General features: G+C 44.3%; 1 protein-coding gene across 1 annotated transcript in view; it reads left to right on the forward strand.

Annotated features, from left to right (window-relative positions):
* Positions 1–4,519: 4,519 nt before the first annotated feature.
* Positions 4,520–22,291, forward strand: part of LGR5 (leucine rich repeat containing G protein-coupled receptor 5) — a 124,050-nt gene continuing 106,278 nt past the window's right edge. The window contains exon 1 of the mRNA XM_004583032.2: positions 4,520–4,861. Within this exon, the coding sequence (XP_004583089.2) occupies positions 4,656–4,861 (206 nt within the window). The 5' untranslated portion in view covers positions 4,520–4,655. The remainder of the gene's footprint in view (positions 4,862–22,291) is intronic.

Below are 22,291 nucleotides of genomic sequence, written 5' to 3' on the forward strand. Positions count from 1 at the left end.
AAGAATTTGGAAGAGGGTACCATATTTATACTCAGGTTAGAATTTTGACTACACCAGGAAACTTGCTGGCCACAAATAAGGAAATCTCTTTCATTTCCCACCCTTAAGCATGGGGTCAGAATAATAGCTTTCTTCTGAAGACCCAGTAACAGCACGGGATTTAGTCAAGGCTAAGCCGTTGATGGTTATTACCATGCAACTTGAAAGCCTGATCTTACACATTAAATGGAATTTGCCACAAAACAAAAAGGCACTGCTCAACAGCTTGACTGAAACTTTCTTCTTTGGTATACAAGGAAACTCCTTTTCTGTAGTTTTGTCTTTCTTAGCTAAAAGAAAGTGATTAACCTCCATCCCTTCAGGCAATAAAGTCACCTTCTGCCAGCCCATTTTTAGGCTCAACCAGTATGATTTTTTAAGTTGTAAGATCTGCCATGGCTAGAGGCTTCTGCAGGCCACTCCCAGCCCATTATGCTTCCTGGGCTTTCAGAGTTATCCTGAGTATGCTTGGCTACAAGTGATCGCAGCTGAGTTCTCCCTCTCCAGTTCCGAGCAACAAAACAAAGTTAATTGGTGCACCCAGTTGGGAGCTGATGGAGCAGAAACAGCTTTAGATCCAGGTGTTTAAAAGGCAACTTTAGGAATCTGCTTGGCGCCTTCTCCAAGGGCAGAGCAGCAGCCTCCAGGCGAGCTACAGATTTCCCTTTCCGCATACATCCTGAAGTCAGCCCCAAGGTCCAGGACAATCCTCCAAAGAGATTCACATTGGTCTGTTTAGATCGCTTGCTTGCAAGGAGGTGGGGCCACAGGAACTTTCCCAAAGGAAAGCTGTGTGGTGATCTAACAAAAATGAAGGGGAGAAATGCTGGGTATGCAAGTGTGGAGGGAAGGGGAGTGGAATGGGATGAAGAGATGCTTCCCGCGCCAGGCCTCAGCCAGCACAGGTGTCCTCCCCTGGATTCAGTCATGAATTTGTTAACAAGCTTCACCTCCTGTAAAGACGGAAGTAGGCTGAAAAGCCTACTGTGCGGGCTGGTATGAGGGTGTATCACACCAATCCTCAACCTGCGGCGCCAGCATCCCATATAGGCCCTGCTTCGTATCCTGACACTCTACTTCTGATCCGGCTCTCTGCTGAGGACCTGACAAGGCAGAGGAGGATGGCTCAGGTCCTTGGGACCCTGCACCCAATGTGGGAAACATGGGCGAAGCTCCTGGCTTCAGATTGGCTCAGCCCTGGACATTTTAGCTATTTGGGTTAACCAACAGATGGAAGACTCAATCTCAATCTCTCTCTCTCTCTCTCTCTCTCTCTCTCTCTCTCTTCTTTCTGTAAACCAGCCTTTCAAATAAAAACAAATAAATTTTTCACACACAAAGAAAAGGGCCAGGCATGGTAGTCCTGTGGCTAAAGTCCTCACCATGCATGCACTGGGATATCATATGGGCACCAGTTCGTGTCCCAGCTGCTACACTTCCTATCCAGTTCTCTGCTTGTGGCTTAGGAAAGCAGTAGAGGATGGCACAAAACCTTGGGCCCCTGCACCCATGTGGGAGACCTGGAAGAAGCTCCTAGCTTTGGATAAGCTCAGCTCCACCACTGCAGCCACTTGGGGAGTAAACCAGCAGATGGAAGATCTTTCTCTCTGTCTCTGTAAAATCTGACTTTGCAATAAAAATAAATATTTGAATGAATGAGTGAGTGAGTGAATGAAAGAGAACCTCCTCTTGCCCAGGCTAGGTTCCAGTTACTTGAACGTTCAGGACCACCTGGATGAATGGCATGCCTTTGTAAAATGCAGGTAACTGAGGCCAACACTGTGCAGCAACAAGTTACGCTGCAATCTGCCCACTAGCTTCCTATAGAAGTGCCTGTTGAGAGCTGTCTGTTCCAGTTTTCATCCAGCTCCCTGCTAACGGGTCTGGAATTAGCAATAGAAGATGGCTCAAGTCCTTGGACATCTGCAATGCACAGGGGGAGACCCTGAGGAAGCTCCTGGCTCCTAACTTCAGCCTGGCCCAGTCCCAGCCAATGAGGCCATTTGGGGAGTGGACCAGCAGATGGGGGAGCTTTCTCTTTCTTCCTCCCTCCCTATTTCCAACTCAAATACATAAAACGAATCTTTTTTAAAAATGCAAGTAACAAATTTAGATAGGCTTTTCCTAGGCCTATGAGCCAACAACCAGAAATTGGCAGATCCTAGATTCAATTGCGGATCAGCCTGATTCATTCTACTACCAAAGTGCCACATTCCTTTCAACAATCTCAAAGTCAAAGAAAGTGCTAATTAATATTCCTTAACAAAGGGTAAGCAAAACCATAAAGTCCTATGTTGATGAATGAATCAATCACTGGTCAAGTACTCGCTACCATGAGCCAGCCTAGAGTATGAGTCTAAGAGACAAGTGGCCAGGTCCCTGCCACCAAACAGGTCTCAACAAGCTGGCAAAGCCAAAGGCATACCTATTCAACAAAACTTGGACTAGGCAACTACGTGCTACATATAACATACGCTCCAGTGAGGCCAGTCACCTCCAGGATTTCTATTGAGAGCGTGCCATCCCCTGGCCCATAAGCTCTATGTGAGAAGAGCTCAGTTAACTCCCCTAGGATACCGGTACAGGCCACCTGTAGTTGTTCTGGGGAAATCTATCAACTGATAAACTCAGATTCTGCTCCTGGGAGGTTTCACAGAAAGAATAACTCCCGAGTTGCATCTACAAAATAAATAATTTAGAGACACATTTAAAATGGAAAGACAATAAGCAATTAGCAAGCAGACTAGGAATAAGGAAAGAATGGTTTGGAGAACTAGTAAAGGTAGGAACGGCTGTGGGGTGCATACAGTCAAGCGAAGGAACAGGGTAGAATTGGGTGCTGTACAATTTGCCAGAAACTTGAGTCAACGCAGTTTTCGCTGGCATTTCCCAAAGTCCACATTTCCACTCATTCACTCACTCCTTCCTTCCTGCCCTCCAGCTAATGTTCAGGATCACAGTGCTAATGAGTGGATTCCTCAAGACAAGAGCATACAGGCCAGACTGAAAAACATCACGTGGGTTTCACAAAGCTGCACAATTTAAGTGTATGTTTACAGCTGTCCTTTTAAATGCAGATCCGGATCAATACATCTATACATTGTGAAGACTCCACAGGCAAATGCATAGCTAGTAATTTTGTAGATTATTCCACAAGTGAAGAAAGGCAAATCCCACCCCCCCACACCCACACACATGAAGAAAACACAGCCAACTATACAATCCAGAAGTCTATGTGAAGATTTTCATGGGACAGGTATAGTGGGGGATTTAGAGGCACTTCAGATGTCAACAGAGTTGTGTGCCTTTGTGTCCCCAAAGTGACAACGGGGCATGTTTGTGAGTTGGTGTGTACAGTCTGCGGCTGCCACCCCTCTCGGCTGCTCATTCCGGTCTGGAGAAGACAACCACGGACGTCCTCTCTCCAAGAAACTCGAATTCCTCTTTTGCTTTCTTCTGCAGACTCACATTAGGCTAATTCTGAGGTGTGTACCATCACGCACTTTGCACAGCGCTCTGTCCTAGTCTTGCTGCCGCTACTTTCAAAGAATCCTGACTGAGGCACCTGAGGTGAGAAGACTGGCTAACTAAAGCAGACACCTGTCTGTCCAGCGCAGCTTCGTTTTTCTAAAGGTGACCTCCACAGGATTCTAAAAGCGCTTTTCAAAACCAGTTTGTCTCTTCCCCTTCCTCGCCCCGCATGGATGAGGAAGGCAGGGTTGGAGTGCTCACTTACGACCTGTATTTACTTAGCGATTAGCCCAGCGCTTTGATTTTAGGGCAAGCGAGCCAGACAGTGCGGCTGGCGCAAGGATCAAAAAGGCTATCCATCGTCCGCTAGGGACGCCTGCCCCTTACTCTGATAACTTGGTCCCTGGGCTGGATTTTGGAGGTTTGTTGGTTTGTTTCGAGCGCCCCTTTCCCCCGCGTCTGATCCGCATTAGGCTCCGAGAAAGCCTGCCTCATCCTTCGGTCTCTGCGCGTCTGCCGCTGCGGCTGCGAGCAGGTTGCACGTGTCTCTCGGGTCCCAGTCCCCCTAGCGCAAGAGAGGAAGAGGGTTGGGAGAGGCCCTGCCCGCCGGAGCGCGCCGCGGGTCACCGAAATGCGCCCCGCGGAGGCGCAGTAGGAGCGCAGCGAACTCGCTAGCACCTCGCGCAGCCCGCAGCCTCCGAGCCGGGGCCTCAGGGAAGGAGGAGGGAGCAGAAGGAGGGAAAGTGGGGCCAGCCAGGAGGGGGGTGCCTGGGAAGCCGGGCTGCGCTGACGTCACTGGGCGCGCAATTCGGGCTGGAGCGCTTTAAAACACGGGCGCGCGAGCGGAGATGCTGCTCCGCACAGCTCAGGCCTCCCGTGGCAGCAGCGGCAGCAGCAGCAGCAGCAAGGCACAACGCCGCGGTCACCGCTGCAGCCAGCGCTGCTCCGGAGACCGACCTTCAGGCCACCAGCTCGGCGGTCCCCGCGGCGTTGGTCCTCGGCGCCCCCACCGGGGAGCAGCGGGGCGGCCGGCGTCCACAGAGCTGCAGGAGCCCGCCGCGCGGCGCCGGGCGCGCCAAGGTCCGCAACAGCCCGGGCGCTGCCCTCTGCCGGCGTGCAGCCCGCGGCCCCTGGCCTCAGGCACCATGGACACCTCCCGGATTGGCGTGCTCCTGTCCTTGCCCGTCCTGCTACAGCTGGCGGCGGCCGGGGGCGACTCGCCGCTGCCGCCGCGGGGCTGTCCCCCACACTGTGCGTGCGAGCCCGACGGCAGGATGCTGCTCAGGGTGGACTGCTCCGACCTGGGGCTCTCGGAGCTGCCCTCCAACCTCAGCGTCTTCACCTCCTACCTGTAAGTGGCGTCCTCACCTCAGGCCTCGGAGGGAGCGGAGAGGGGAGGAAGGGAAGCGGGAGGAACCGGTCGTCGGCGCCCGCCGGCTCTGACAGGGATGTCGGGGCATCCTGGCCGGACCTGTTTGGGCCCCACAGGCAAGCGCACGTGTCTCCGAAGTGCGGGTGCGCGGAGAGACGGCGTCCGGGGCCAGGCCGGGGTCGCGCGGGGGTGCAGCTGCGTGACGGCGCAGCGCAGGGCGCGTGGCGGCGGGCAAGAGCGAGGGGGCGCCTGTGTCCTCGAGCTCGTCCCCTGACCCTGAGCTTGGCGGCATTCCGCCACTTTAACTGCATCCTCATATTGTAGGGTATTGTTACCTTTTCCTTTCCTTTTTTTTTTTAAAGAAGTGATTAAAATGTGGCAAGCACAAACCCCCGATTAGAGCTGCCAGAACGTTATCTTTACCTCAGACTGCCCAAGCCGCCCTTTGAAGTGCCCGCGGCTGCGGTGTAATCTTTAACCATTTCCTCCCCCTGTCCCCACGGAGAGGAAAGGGGAAGGGGCTGGGGGCGCAGATCCGACCTCGGGGGCGGGGAGACCCCGGCCCTCCTTCATCCCCCTGGGGATCCTCCGACCGGGTTCACGCCCCAAAGCCCCGACCCCCGACTCTGGGCAGCGGCTCCTTTCGCCACCCCGCCTCTGGGAAGCCCAAGGGTAACAGGTGGACCGCTGGGTGAGGTGACCCAGACGTAACTCGATTCTTGGGGACCAAAGCAAGGGCTGCGCGCACCAGCAAGGCAAGCCTCCTGGGCCAGACCGCCGCCGTGGGAAGCCAGCTAGGGTTGAATTCCTTCGGGACAGCGAGCCCACTCCTCACAGTCGCAGTTTCGGACTCGGCTGTGCGTTGTGGGCAGGCGCGCGCATCTCTCGTTCTTTTTTCCTGTGGGAGGCAAAGCGCTTGAAGAGATTTTCACCTTGCTTTCTCAAGGTACTGAGATGCATTTTCGTGAAGACGGGGTAGGGAAGAAAAACACCTTTTGGGGGGGGGGTTGTGGGTGGGTTGGTTGGTTTTTTAACTTGCTTTCATATTGCCTTTATGGAAAGGGAGCGTCCCGATAGCTGGTAGTGTTAGCAGATGGCAGTCACCGCCTGTTTGCCATTGAACAGTGTGGGCCGCTTTTCTGGAGCGGAAAGGGTTATGAAGTTACTTTCCCCACCGGGTTTCCTTCAGGTGCAGGCATTGCACGTGGTAGTGCTATTTTTCCAGTGATGGAAATCTTGCTTTCCTTAATGGTCGTCTTCTCGGAATTCACATTTCCTCCGCCTGCACAGCTGTCTGTCCTACAAAGCGGAATATCACCCCAACCTTTCTGGGCTCATGACTGAAGTCGGTTTCAAGGATAATGTGTTCTCCAGCACGGTGCATTTCTGAGCGCACTTTGGCAATTTCGCTTAAGAGCCCAAAGCAATTCTTTCCCGTCTTCCAGAGGAATTCAAGCGCGGACCTAGGAGGTGTGCTCTGCTCCCAACACACCTGCTTGAAAGCCGACATCCATGATTCAATATCTTTAAGAATACAGCAGATACATGTATGAATAATGACAGGGCTTCCCCCCACCCCCCTTCACTAGCAAAAACAAAGCTGTTCATTTGTTTTGGGCTTCTGTTGGTAGAAGCATTGCTTCTGCCCAAACCACTTCCCACAAACCTCAGCTGAATTAAACAGCGGGGAAGGCGGGAAGGGGCTGGTCACTGCCACTGCCTGACACTGTCTGGCATCGTAGATAACCCTGGAAGTTCAGATACCATTAAGCAGTTAATTGTCTTCTTATTCTCCCGCTATTTGATGAAACCAGCCACCGGGCCTGAGGAGGAGTTTCCTCAGTCAGTGCCTGACAAAGTTTTAAACCCAAGGTGTTAGTGAAAAGTGATAGAGCAAATGTGAAATCCTTGTTTCTGGTCGTTAACATTTCAGAAAATGTGTATGCTGACATGCAAAACCAACCTGATGCTGCTGTAACGTGTGTTTTTATGGTGTGGTTTCCTTTCAAAGGACAGACTACCAAAATGGGCTGTCCTTGCACTGTTGGTTCCAGGACGCTGGCGGGTTCTCCCCGTTAACCTCAAGAACTCTGTGCGGAAGGGCGAGGGACGCCCTCTTTTGGTTACACCTGGTATTACCTGCCCATTTCCGCCTTCAGGCGTGCATTCTCATCTAGAGGAGGCTGTTGAAGCAAATGGGCTTCTTTTACTGAATCTCCTGTCTTAAGAAATAACTTTCCTTGACTTTCGAAGAGAACACTCGGTTGTGGCTCCACTCCACTGGCGCCCAACAGTAACAGCTTTGATGAGAAAGTTACAGGTGGCCAGACTCTTTTGCATTTCATTATTGGCAAACAGTGGCAAGTTTCTACTGTACAGTTTGGCAAACAGGTTGGCCACAGGCTGATAGTTGACTAGACAGACTTGTAGGTAATGAATTTCCATGGAAGACAAGAGCTATGTATGTGTCATTTTATAATCTTTCCCAGGACAGCTCGGTCTTTAGCTGATCAGTCATTGGCCCTCTCTCTTCTTAGTGAAATGCGTTCTCCATGTTTCCAGTGTCTCAGTAGGCCAGTGGTGATCTGTCAGAAATAAAGTAGGTCCAGCATCACATCATGTTACGGGGCAATGATTTTAATACATCCAGTGTGGACTCTTTGCCAATGGGGGTCTTAAAAGCAAGCACCCCTATGCTACTTTGATGTATCCTTCTAGTTATGGGACATCGGGTTGAAAACTTAATCCCAATGAATCACCGACTAGAGGAAATGTTTTTGTTGCACCTAGAACAGCTATCCTACCTAAAATGAAAACCAGGTCTTTCTTTGCAGTTGCAGTATGGTAGAAACATTCCATCTACAGACAGATTTTTGCTGTATAAATTAAAGGAACCCAGAGAAAAGAACTTTAAAAAAAAAAAATCTGTGTGTTTCATTTAACATCTTTTTTTTAAGGTTTTTTTTATATTTATTTTTTTGATTTTTATTACAAAGTCAGATATACTGAGAGGAGGAGAGACAGAGAGAAGTGGAGCTGCCGGGATTAGAACCAGCAGCCATATGGGATCAAGGCGAGGACCTTAGCCACTAGGCCACGCTGCTGAGCCCTCATTTAACATCTTGAAGCAAAATATGATTTAACATCTTGGAGCAAAATATGATTATATACGTGATTAGTAAAGTGGTGTTAATCAGAACTGATCAAAAGTCACAGTCAAACGAAGAGGTGCCTTGGTAGCATGTGTATATGTTAAGCACTATCATTCAATTTTTCAAAAAACACCTTTTTGGAATCTTCCCTGAAAATAGTTTTATTTCTGCTGTCCTCTAAGCAAATTATTTTATTAAAAATACTTTTCTTTTAGAAATGGTAACAAAAGTGTCATCGATTATAGCACTCCTACAATTTACAAACAAATGCAAAATTTATTTGCTTGCTCTACAATCTACTTTTAAAATGTGTTTAAAATAAAATGATGTCAACAATTTTCTGCATTTCAGTGAAGTTCTTTCTTCAGGTTTCCTAGGAGTTTTTTTTCTTAGCATGTTTGTACGGGGGCAGTGATTATCCTGACTAAATCCATCCAAGTAATTTTTTTTAAAGATCTATTTTTATTACAAAGTCAGATATACAGAGGAGGAGAGACAGAGAGGAAGATCTTCCGTCCTATGATTCACTCCCCAAGTGAGCCGCAACGGGCCGGTGCGTGCCGACCCAATGCCAGCAACCAGGAACCTCTTCCAGGTCTCCCATGCGGGTGCAGGGTCCCAATGCATTGGGCCGTCCTCGACTGCTTTCCCAGGCCACAAGCAGGGAGCTGGATGGGAAGTGGAGCTGCCGGGATTAGAACCGGCGCCCTTATGGGATCCCGGGGCATTCAAGGCGAGGACTTTAGCCGCTAGGCCACGCCGCCGGGCCCATCCAAGTAATTTTTAAAGTAGTGAATTCTGGTTCAGACATGGTGTGGTGCACAATTAAATTAAGAGTTTTCGTGAGTGTGTTCAGCGTGTGCAAGGCTGTTTGGAAAGAATGAATTTTTACCTATGACAAACACGATGTGCACTTTCCCGTATGTGTTTCCTTCAAAGTAAAGAAGTTCTGAATAGGCAATGAATGGTAGCAGTCATAAATGATGTAGAAGTTGGACTCAAGAAGCAAACTGTACAGTTAAATCATGATTTGATAGTGCATCTTTTCATACTTGGTTGTGTTTAAAAAATCAGAACTAGAAAACTTGTTTGTGATTTCTCATAAATTTGTCTTTTTATCTGAATTATTCAGTTCTTTGTAATTGGTAAAGGCATTGAAATAATATCAGAGTAAGCAACCCAGTAAAATTGAAGACAGGATGGAATATTTTATACTTTTATGACTGATTCCTAATGTTCACTTATTGAGGTATCTTATGCATTTCTTCTATCAAATTCATGTGAAACCGTTTTAGTGGTAAATTAAGTATGTTTCCAACTCAAATCAAATACTGTAAGGTAGAAATGAAAAATGGTAGTGACTTCATGATTGAGAAATTTTGTGAAGTAAACTTTTGTCTTTGTTCAGTTATTTATTTAAATTTAGGAGGGAGGTAAAAGGTACATTTCCTTTTAAAATCTGCCCAACTGGACATTTCTGATAGATTGTATTATGAGAAGTCAGTTTCCTGCTAATAAAAGTCAACCTAAATTCGTTCTCGCCACACCATTTTCCTCTGTATTCGTGAGTTGAATTAAAGTCATTGATGACATGCAATATATCACCAAACCAAATAACATGATCATCTAGTTTGCTTCATCTGATATATTCTAGGTCTGGTAAGTTCCAATCCACTGCAATTTTTTAAATATTTGTTCACTTCAATTCACATTTTTATTTAGCAATTATGGAGATTAACCAGACTTATCTATGGGAAAAGGAAACATTACCAGGGGCATCTTTTGAAAGTTTTCATTAGAATTCTCAAAATTCAAAATTAATTTCATTCCCTGTAGGTTACATAGTGGAGGTGGGTCCATACTTGAATTATGTAGCATTTTTTTCCCTTCTCTGCTAGTTGTCTTTTTCTGTTACATTGGTGGAACCCGATGGAAATGCCTTACTTGAAACTGGAACAAAGAGGAACATTTAGAAACGGAGTCACATTATCTCGCGATAATGCTGAAACAGTTTTAACAAGGTGCTAAGCGCTAGGGAGGGAACTGTTTCAGGAGTTCTTTCTCATATCCTTGTCTGTTCCTTCTACATGTTCAGATCTAGAATGGAAAATGAAATCTACTCCGAGAGTGTGCAAAAGAATGTAACTGTGAGATGTCTTAAAGTCAGATGGAACAATAGCCTAGGGGACAATCATGGATTCTGTTTCCTTTGGGATTTATTCTTTTCATTGGCCTGTGAGCTCCTCCGTGGGTAGAAATTGCCTGCTTTATATCCCACGTGAGTGCCTGCCTTTTAGGGGAACTTAGTAGAATTGGCTGAACCAGCTGCTAAAATCTTAGTGACCAAAAGAGGTTGGGAAAAAATAGATGAGAACTTTTAATTTACAGTAATATACCAATACAAGGTTCCCAGTATTGTGTGATAATAAGCCCAGTCCCATTTCAAATACAGTTCAAGGGTGGCTTTTGGCTTAGCTTGTGAAGGTAGCAGTTAGTATGCCCTGTCCCACATTTGGGTACCTGGATGCAAACTCTATCTCCGCTTCTGATTCCAACTTCATGCTAATAAAATCCTCTGGGAGCAGCCGATGTTAGAGTAAGTAGTAGGGTCCCACCATCCACAGGGAAGACCTCCATTGGCTGCTGGCTCTGGGCTGCAGCCTGGCCAAGCCCCACCCTTTGCAGGCTTTGAGGAGTAAAATGGAGAATGAGAGATCTCCATTTCTCTCTCTCTCTCTCTCTCTCTCTCTCTCTCTCTCTCTCTCTCTTAGTCACTCTCTCTCTTAGTCACTCTCTCTCCACCCCTCTCCTCCCTCTCTCCATCACATTCATTAATAAGCAAATACGCAGGCAATTTGTTTTAGTTTTTTGCTAATATAGCAGAACATTTTGTGTATTCCCTAGATACAATTCCAACAAGGTGACCACCATTCCCTCACTCCACTGCTCCCCCTGAATACCCTTGCCTCCCTGCTCCCTGTCAGTTTTTGCAAAGACATAATTTTAACCCGCTCTATGTTCACAGGCTTAATTTGCCACTCATACAGTTCAACAACTAGAGAGTAGGATAATCACAGTTCCACTGGAGTGTGAACACAGCTGAAAAAGGACAACTATACAATTACAAATCTAAAAAAAGAAAATGCAATTTAATCTTGTTTAGCTTAGGTGATGCAATGACTTGTTTGTTTTCACACACACCAGAGCTTACATATCCAAAGCATTTTACTATGTTAATAATGGCAGCTGATATGCATATTGTGCTTCCTGTGTGTCATATACCTCACAGTAACTTTCCAATGCAGGTACTATTGCCATCCCAAACTGGGGGCCTGGAAACTTATTTCAAGGTTATTTCCCCTGCTCAAAATATATTTGGACCTCTTGGAAGTTACTTTCATGGCTAGTTTACCAGCAACATGAGAAACACCAACCTTCTTTTTTGTTTAATTGGAAAGGCAGATTTACAGAGAGAAGGAGATAAAGAGAGAAAAAAATCTTCCATCCACTGGTTTACTCCCCAAGTGGCAGCAATAGCTGAAGCTCAACCAATTTGAAGCCAGGAGCCAGGAGCCAGATTTTTCCGGGTCTCCCATGCAGATGCAGGGGCCCAAAGCTTTGGGATGTTCTCCATTGCTTTCCCAGGCCACAAGCAGGGAGCTGGATGGGAAAAAGGAGCAGCAGGGATGCAAACTGGCACCCACATGGGATCCCAACACATGCAAGACAAGGATTTAGCCACCGAGCCATCGTGCTAGGCCCAACACCAGCCTTCTTACAGTTATGCCTTAATAATTGTGACTGGTACAGAAATATATCAGCTTATCTGTTGCTTTTCAGAAACAGAATTTATGAAGCTCTAATACCAAATATATTTCTTTCCAAAGCAAAGGACAATTTTTAATTTCCAGTAAAATAAATACTTTGTTACATAGTTTAAAGCAAATATTTTCAGTTTAGCATGTACATCTTTGGATATCCACTTTCATACAACTACAGAAATCATCTTTGTCATCTCCCAGTCAGAAAATTACAGTGGGTGCCAGAATATTGCCATGCACAATCAACAGATTGATAACCTGCTAGGAGAGAGAATGCAACATTTTTTGCTAGGACCACATTTACATGTCAGAGGAAACAGGTGTGTGCTTTGGAACCGTTTCCCTATCCAGAGAGAAGAACTTGCTTAACAGGCAAGCTTTATTTGAGTTTGGCTTCACTTTCGAGACAGGTGAAGTGAGCTGTAGGATCATAGTGGCATTCCTTTGATTCAGAGTACGGCATCACAGATGCCACTCCGTTTAGGGTGGAGTTCTGTCCTGGTGAACCTGTCAGTGAGTTGAAAGTATCATGAAGTCAAAATGGCATTTAGTGCAGCGAACCTGCCTAGCAACACAGCCCAGTGGTTCACCGTCAGGATTTCAGCGCTCCCTGGAAACTGCACTCACTGCTGCCCCCCCAGCATCAACTGCATAGCACTGACCCCCAAGACTGGCAAACCTAAACTTGGAGGTGTGCTTACAACTGGATTCCTGTTGCCTTCATATAATCATAAGCTCAAGGACTTCCATGTTTCAAAATTTTGTCCAAGTTCTCAAGACAGATTTTTTTTTTCAACACAGACATTACGACTTAACATGGTTTAACAATCACAGTAGTGATATAGATTTCTTTGCCAGTTATAAATCTGGACAAGTCCCTCCCCCCAAAGAAGCAACTTTTGTGAACTGCGTATTTAATTTTTTCAGATCTTCAGTTCACTTGCTACTGTAAACCTGATATGCATTAACCATCTGTTATTTTGAAAAGTCAACATGAAAAGTCAAGAAACAATTAATTCTAAATTATATTCAGTATAAAAAGCCTCTCCTGCAGTAAGTAGTAGTATTCAGAAACTTTAAAACATACTAAGTACAATCCCTAAAAGCTCTTAAAACATTCATTATGCTCACATATTAAGCATTCAAATGTGTCGAGAAATTCTTAATTTTCAGTATCCCATTTTAAATTGATGCATACATTTCCTCTCTTCATTGTTATCCTTCGTGTCTTCAGAAGGAATTTCCACTCATCTTTAAGCGAGGACGGTAGTGGTCAAGAGGGAAGAGAGCCATCTCTCACTGGCACTAGTACCCACCACCACACATCAGCAAGAAGCATCTCCCTTCATGCCCCTCGCCTGGCAGAAATGATCCATACATTGGCAAGGCTTGACTGCAGAGGGCCATCCCAAGAAGGGGCGAGACTGCGGGGCTGGCCGTGTGAAGGCACCTTCAGTGCCGTTCAGAGGCTGAAATGCAGAAGACAATTGTCCTGGCAAAGGGAGCCCAACTCCAGCTGAGAACGCCTGCTCTGAGCTGACCTTCCCCATGGGCCTGCCAGCTAAGATTAAGCTTTCCTCAAGTGGTTCCTTGTTAGCTGGCTTTTCCCCTAGTGTTGCTCATCTTTCACAACTGGAAGCCAAGTGTTTCAAACTGTTACTCAACTTTGTAGCCAAATTCCTTTATTTCCTGCTCCCTCCTCCTCCTCTCACTCATACACACACCCCTGCGGTGGCTAACCTTTCATGTGTGCTTTGCCAAAGTCTGCGGGAAGAAGAAAACCGAGAAATTTTTATGTTTCACTAACAGCCTGATAAATACTTTTGTCTTCATTTTTCTTGAAGCCTTGATTAAGTAGAGCAGGAACCTTTACAAAAGATGTCTGTTATAAAAATATCCTTCCTTTGATCACAAAAAAAAAAAAAAGCCACAAAAGGGTACTGCTCAGGAAAGAAAACCACACATGATTTCAAGTGGAAAAAATATAAAGAATTTGCTGAATTTTTAACCTTAGTACATAACAAAGGTATTATTTTAAAGTTAGTTGGTTAATGTGGGCTGTGTTACAACTTTCATTGTGTTGTATTTGGGTTTACTTAGTGTTATTTTAATGAATTTATTGGGTTGACACACACAACACTACATGGTGCTTGAACTTTTTATTTATGTTCTTGTGAGGCCACTTGAAGGAACTCTGTTATATAATCAATCAGTCATTAAATCGGTCAGCACAAAAGTAACCTTTTAGTTTTCATATACATTTTTTAAGTAAAAATTATTGGGTTGGGGAAACCAAATAAAAATTTCCATGGAAGGAATTACATTCTATAATCATCCATTTTGTGTAGAGACTTTCACAATACACACTTATTTCACAATGTTTGTTGAATGAACATATGAAATGAGGTTGAAGTCTTCTAATAAAGGCTGAGATAAGAAATCTTTCTCTTTTTCACACTTCCTGTCCTCGAGAGACCCTTTTAGACACACCTGCCTGTATCAGTAGGCTGAGTCTGTGTTATCAGGTTAACTGCACAATGGAGCAAACTCTAGGAAGAGGATGGGAAGGGAATGAAAGGCCGAGAAATGTGCTACCTCAGGGACAATGCAGGTGGAACTGTGAAATATGGTGCGACTCCACCAAGCACCTGCTCCCAGTCGGTACACTTCTGCTTCTCTCTTCACCTTTCTCCATCACTTCTAGACAGTATTAGAGAACAGGAAGGATGCCTTTCTCTCGTCTCAGACACTTGCCTCACCCAGGCTTCAAACTACATAATGAAGGGACATTCAGGAGGAAGAATCTGTATTACTAAAGTATCAACTCTGTGTTCACTAAGATTGGGGTTTTTGAGTTTTACTTGAAGAGGATATATCACTACTGCTGTGCTGAAAGATTGTAACTTGCCTGGAGCCCCCACTTCCCAGCATCTGTTGCACTCTAACTCATTGTATTAGCATACAGGAGGAAGTTTAGGATCTTTTTTCATTGAATCTTCAAACAATCACAGAAGGAAATCCTAGAGAAACCAAATTCTCCCAGGGTATAAGCCTATCTCGTTGGAAGATCTCAAAAAGTTTTAACAATATCATGAGCTGACAGCAAGTGTCTACCTTCCCATTCTACAGCTGCTGATCTCCCAGCAAAACTGCACCCTACTTCCCCAGGGTCCTACAATCATGCAAAGTGTTAGGTGGCTATGATCTGGTCCTGAATGACTCTCACATAGTAATTTGAAGTCTCTCTTGTCTATAGAAGTGTCATAGAACACAATTAATTGTATTTTGGTAATAAATGGCTAATTTGGGTATATTAATATTTAAAATCCGGTTTATATTAATTTTCATAGTAAAAAAAAAAGCAGCTTGAGCTAACTCTATTTAGAGAAGTTCTACTATACAGAACTAAGAGGATAATCTTTTATGCACAAATTACCAGAATGACTAATCTGTGTAACTAAGGTCACATTACATAGTACAAGACTGAAATTTAATCATGATTGCTGCAGCATTACCCTAATTGCCTAAATAAATGGAATTAAAATCACTTAGATGGGTTACAGAGCATTTCTGAGTCAAAAGCTGTGTCTGCCCGGGGAATTTGCGATAACAAAGACTTTGGAAGTCACGTAATCCAGCACTTTTCATTTCAGAGATGATGGGACTCCTAGAGCTGGCCAAGAGGGAATTGGAACGTAGGTCTCCTGGGAAGCCCAGGCCAGGTCTGCTTGTCACTGTGATTCTACAAAGGCAGATACTCAAGGGAACGTAGTACATCCCAGTCACTTTCTGGATGTTGCCAAGTATCCCGTTGCTTTTGTATGTTACCTATGTTCATTTATAGACACGTGCTTGCACTTTAATCTTATCCTATTTTGATCCGTTGTAGATATAGGTCTGTCACCTTCAAGAGCTGCAGAGCAAAGAAAGGGAAAAATCAAATTTAGTTTAAGAAATATATAATCCATGTTCCAAATTTCTGTTCATATCAAACATATTTCTATCATAATTTCAATGTAATTTTCACCTTAATTTAGGTCACCTAATTGTCTCTTATGTACACCATTTTTTCCTTTTCTTCCAGCACTGAAATTATATTTCATTTACCTTATCTTCACTTTCTGTCTGAATAATTGTAGCAATCTCTTTTAGTATAATAGAACCCCAACATATATGCCTATCATTGACTACCACACGAGACTATCCAAGCTGCACCTCTGATCATGTCTCTTCTCCAATCCTTTGATGATTTGCTGTGACTTTCATAAAATAGCTTAACATCTCTGTTTAGCCCACAGCTTTAACTTCTTTTACTTCATCTACCACCTGCAACCCATACTGCCATTTTCCTCTCTCTGGCCCCCAAGCTTCCTTCTCCTCAGCCATATCAAACTGCCCCCAACAGTTTCCCTATTTCATGCCTCCAGATGTTCACATTGGTTGGCCTCTGCTTACAATTTCATTCTTCCGCTGTGTCTTTTGTGAATTAGGAGTCTTTTCACATTTAGTTCAAACATCACCTCTTTTGCGAAGGCCTCTGTGTCCGTGGGCTTTGATACTCCTAAGCCATGCTGTGCTCACCCTCATCGGTACACTCACTATTCTTCATCAACGTGCTTCATCTACTTCTCTGGTTCCACTGCTGAACTATAGGCCCTTCGAATTGTAGATTTTCTTTAACCAACTAAGAGGAGTATCTCTTTGGAAATTGGACCCAATTTGATATGTTGGGGACCTGTGATTCTGAAGGAACCTTAGGATGGCAGAAAGGGTCTTTCCTTTAAGCTTAACAGACTGCATTGTTCATAAGTTTCCGAGAAAAAAAAAAACTCAAGAAGTACCGTTGATACTTTGACCTCCCATTTCTTGTTCATCATCACCACAAACATTAAAATAGTTATTATCATCTTACCATAGAAATTAGGAAATCCCTTGATAAAGATCACAGCCTTGTCTTCAGTGACCTTGGCAAGATACTTTGTGCCTCAGTTCTCCTATCTATAAAATGGCAATAACAATGACTCCTAGCTCCCTGAGTTGTTATGAAGCTTGATAAGGTAATATACCTTATTTGTGGAGCAAGTGTTACATATGAGATGCTCTCATTTTTATTGCTAACCATGTGACACTACATCACACTACAGTCATGCTTTTCAGATATATCCAGTTGCTTCTTACTGTAAATCCCTGAAATAACTGAATTAGTTACCCTGAATCCTTATAAGTATAAATTCTATGAAGTTTTTTTTTTAATGCTGGAAACAAGGAAATAACAGCAGAGAGACACCTACTGAGCAAAGAGGAACAGGGGAAGAAGGGCCTGGTACTGTGGCCCAGTGGCTGACTCCTCGCCTTGCACATGTCAGGATCCCAGGGTGGCACCAGTTTGTGTTGTGGCTGCTCCATTTTCCATTCAACTCCCTGCTTGTCACCTGGGAAGGTAGGCGAGTATGGCCCAAAGCCTTGGGACCCTGCACCCGTGTTGAGGACCTGGAAGAGGCTTCTGGAACCTGGCTTCACATCATCTTAGCTCTGGCCATTGCGGCCACTTGGGGAGTGAACCAGAAGATGGAAGATCTTTCTCTCTGTCTCCCCTTCTCTCTATAAACCTGCCTTTCCAATAAAAATAACTCTTGAAGAAAATAAGGGAAGAAGAAAGGAAGAGCTTCTCAAAATCGATATAGTTTCTATCCGTCATAAGCAAAACTGCCTTTTCATCTCTGGTCCTTGGTGTCAAATAGAAGAATTTTGAGTGAAGTGTAGACACTCCACATCTCCAGGATAGCTGTTGGATAAGTGAATGGCTGACCACAAGGAGCGGGCTGATGGGATGGTATTAGAACTCCACCCCTCAGACATGACTGAGTGAATGATTGGTCCATAATCTATGGCCTGAGGGTTGAATTGTTTATAATTTTAATTTATTTGTCATTTTCCTTTGAAAGGCAGAAAAACAGATGGAGATTTCTCCATTTGTTAGGCAGGGACCTAAGTACTTGAGCCATTACTTCATTTACTTAATTCCCTCTAGGGTTCGCATGAGTAGGAAGCTGGAATTAGAAGCAAAGCTAGAACTTAAATCTAGTTGCTCCAGTGCGTGATGCAGAGATCCCAAGTGGTGTCCTAAGCAAGCATTCACTCCTTGAGCTGTTTAGATACTCTCATTCTTTTGTTTCATCCACACCCTTGACTTTTCCAGCTTAGTAGTTTCTTGGCCTCCTGAAAGCCCCAGTGTCCCCTGTTGGCTTGCTCCAGGACCAAGTGAGAGATGGTAGCTCTAGCATTCCCAGAGCCAGAGATGCATCAAGGAAAACCAGGAATTCAACACTACAAAAATGTATTTAACCATTTCTTAAATATTAACAACCTAAGAAAAATAATTCTAGTCTAAGCACAACAACTGATTTAAGGGAAAAGGCTGATATATAAGTGAAAGAATACATCCAAAGAACTAAAGTGTTTATGAAGAACTGTAGCAGTTTTCTTTGCAAAAGACGCAGTTGATTCAAAATAACTGACAGGAGGATCTTTGAATCAGTGATGACAGTGAGGCTAAAATCACTGTCTGGGAAAGAGAAACCAATGATGTGATCCTGTAGGAGAGGGGATTCAGTGTTAAACAAGGGAGGTCAGTGTGGCACACAGGCTTGTAGTTGGAGTAGGAAGCCTCTGGAATTAGAGCGGTGAGCTCTGTGAGCAGTTCTTGCAACACAGTCTCAACATTTTTCTACGTAAGTCTTCCATTACCATTTCTGTAGAGGTCCTGAATCCTTTGCGAAAGAGGCAAGCTGCTTTACTCATAGCTAATGGAATTAGGAGAGAGGCTTGCACAGGACAGGGAGCATCTTATAGCTTAGCACACATGGAAAGATGATTCTGGAATTCCCAAGTGCCTACTGGCTTTTTAAACCATTTATGTTTTACTACTCCAAAGCCAAAAGGAAGGAATGCTCAGGCAGATACGTATTGCATGTTATCCAGAAGCACAGACTGGAGAAGAAAGCTGGATAGCCCAACCTTCTTATGCTGTTTGAAAAAAACCACCAAAGGGACGGGAAGCAGAAGGCAACAAAAGTCAAACCGTTGCAACTGGTGCATTGGAGGACTCTCTGTCAGACACAGGAAGTAGAGTGAATAAGGAAGGGGACAGCCCAGACACAATAAGAGAGAAAAAGGAACCCAGAAGGCCTCGAAGGTGAGAGAAGCGAAGCAAGAGGATGTGCTTCCTGTGTGGCTCACATCCTGGCTTCTGTCTCCGCTGAGGAGCTGGCTCACCCAGGAAGTAACATTCAACCCTACAGGGCTCCACAAAGCACCCTAACATGTGCAAACACACACACACACATACACACCAACCTATCTCTGCCTTTTCACAAGGAAGAAACAGACAAAGCATCTATTTTGGAAATAACCTCAAAATCTCAAAATAAATGTATGTATCCAGCAGAAAAAAACTCTTGCTTTCTTCTGCCAAGGGCCGTCTGGATATTTATAACATCACTTGTGGGCCATACAAAATCATCAACTAAAAAAAATTAACTTGCTATAGATTTATTGAATCTTGAGTCCTGCCTGCAGAGCCAGACCAAATGATTTAGCAGGCCTTCCACGGCCTGTGGGCCAAACGTTCCCCAGTCCTGAATAGCATGGTAAGTCAACTGGCACCCTCCTAGGAGCTGGGGGATGCACCACGATGCAGCCAACAACAGTAAACAGTGTAGGTGCGCGGAGCACTAGATTAGAAGTTCAGCTCTATGGTTTCCAAACACCTTATTGCATTAAACTGGTTAGCAAATTGGTTCAACCTGAAAGCCTCTTAACCTGCTCACAGTCCTGATCACACACTTAGCTGGCTAAATTAGAATTTCTGAAGAAGCAAAACATCCGAATGTTTTCCAACTCCTTAGGGAAAATTCAGTGTGCAACCAGCCAAGTATAAGAAATGCTTGAACTAGATCTCAATCCAGATGGAGCCACTCCATTAAAGCAGCCATAGGAATTTCTGCTAAGATGTGGATCCGCTCTGCCTCAGTTTTTACATCCGTGAGATAAGACAGGTGAACACAGGCTCTGAAGCCTCCCCTCACTTGACTGTTAGGTACCTCTGTCCGCTTGACATTTGTGGATACGGTAAGAGGGCAGGTGTAGCAGGACTGTAGAAGATGGAAGACTTCGGCATACTCCCATTCTCATTTTGTGCAGCAAATCCGAAGCCTGTTTCCTCTCCTGCAGTGAGCATGACTTAAAATGACTTTATTTGTTTTACAGTTTAGAGGGGCCTCAGTAGGTAGTCTCAGGAGCCCATTCATTTCATTAACATTAAATCAACAAGCAGACCTTCTTTCTGCCTCTCTGCAGCAGGATTAATGGATTCTGGCATGATTTGTGCATCTAGCAGCAAAAGCTCGTGCTGAGAAAGCTAGCAAGCTTGACTAATTCCCAGCAGTGCTAACTTCATAAACTTACTTTAAGATTTCAGCTTTGAGTGAAGATTAAAGTAATGACTCCATACTGCTACTTTTGAATGCACGATACTCAAGATGCATAAAAACTATACAAAAATGTCCAACGAGTGAGTCAGTTAACATTATGTGTAAAAGGATCCTGTAAGACATTGAGGTTTATGTAATGAATAATCAATACACTAGAGGACAGATGGGTGTATACATAAATTGTAAGTGTGAATATTATTACTATCATAAACATGCTATCAGAAAACCCCCGATTTGTGTGAAGCTGTACCATGATGGGCTGTTGAATGTGAAAACTTCAAAAGGGGTAAAATTATCTTCTATAGGAACAGTTATCACCTATAAAGAATCCGTTGGATGCCTTGATTTTTTTGTTTTTCTTTTTTTTTCCTTCTTTTTCTGGACAATCTTAAACTCAGAATTCAGAGAAGTCTGTGTATAGAAGGGGGAGAAAAGGGAAAAATACAATATTTCCAGCCCATCTGACAAGACGACATAAAAAGCTTTTGATCAAAGGGTCTTAAGTACACTTTACTGGTGTGACAAACAACATTTTTATCCCTTTATTAGATTTATTTTTCTTCTGAAAACTGCAGTGACCAGGGTATGGTTTTTGAAAGAAAGCTGGCAGGGTTGTGTTCTTTGATTCCTAATTAACACCTTCAGTCTCAAAAGAGAACCAACAGAAACACCATAAAATGTTGCAGCTGCATTGTGATTCCGCTTGGTTGGTTTGTTAAAAGTCGGCTGGGCATTGGCAGCTGCAATAAAGGGAAAGCTCAATGGATGTTTTGTGTTGTGCCCACTGAAGTGAAAGAAGGCAACCATTTTATTTTTCAAATGGGCAGCTGCAGAGGGAGGTTTAAATGGAGCTAAATGCAAGATTTACTGTTGATTTATAGTAAATACATTTTTTTAAACCCTAACTTTCAGGTATTTATGGTCACCTCACTGAAATTTTAGTGAAAAGTTATTAAGGACAATAATTTTGGAGCTTTTTAGCAACTGACTCGGGTAATTCAGCTACCAGGAAGAGCATTCCTTTAAAAATCAAAAATAGCCCTTTTGAAAAAGCTGACCGAGCCGATGCTTTAGAAGCTGACATTCCCACTTTGCAAGGTAAAGATCTAGCTTTCCTGTCTTTGGTAATGTAACTCCTTCGTCCCACTTTGTCAAAGTTCTAAAATCTGTTCAGATCAGGACTGAATAAGATTCCATACACCCCCACCTCACTTTTTTTTTTTTTTTTAACAGCACGGAGTTAAATTTTGCCTTGGGTAGGGGAATAAAGGAGGCATTTAACTCTGGTCAGATAAATCTCTCTCGCATTCAAAAATGCAATTAAGGAAATATGTAAATCTAGATGTTTCATCAAATGCTAGCTAAGGGGTTACTGGTTCTTTTCTAACACAATGACTGAACTAAAGAACTTTAGTGTCTGTGTAAGAACCATTGTCCAAGCCGCAGCCCCTGTTGGAAACAGTGCCCGGCCTGGCCGTGGGAAATACCTACATATTTGACACAGGCCCTATTTCTGAGAGAAAGGGGATGGAAGAGAAAGTATGGAGATTTTACTGTTGCATTGTAATCAACCGTGATCTGCCTAATTTGCTTTGATCAAGAAGATAAACTAATTTTTCTATGGACTGGATAAAAGTGATTAGCAAGCCAAAGGTTTCATGTTATTTCAAAGCAGTTAAAAGCGAAGGGGATGAGAAATTGTAATGGTGAGAGCTAAATGCATCTTTTCGGCTCATCTGAGAGCAGTGTTTGTGTAACATCGGGTACCAACACAGGAGAACTCCGGCTAAAGACAGCTTCATGGGTGCACAGCCATTGTCAAGTCCAGGGATGTCCAAGGTGGTTTCCAAATGAAACGGCCGAAGGTGATTTATCATTACTATCTGTGTCATCTGGTCCTGTTCTTTCGTAGCGGTACTTTTACCTTCATGGAAAAAGGTACGT

This window comes from Ochotona princeps, chromosome 15 (genome assembly GCF_030435755.1).
Source record: "Ochotona princeps isolate mOchPri1 chromosome 15, mOchPri1.hap1, whole genome shotgun sequence".
In the NCBI taxonomy this organism is placed as follows: domain Eukaryota; kingdom Metazoa; phylum Chordata; class Mammalia; order Lagomorpha; family Ochotonidae; genus Ochotona; species Ochotona princeps.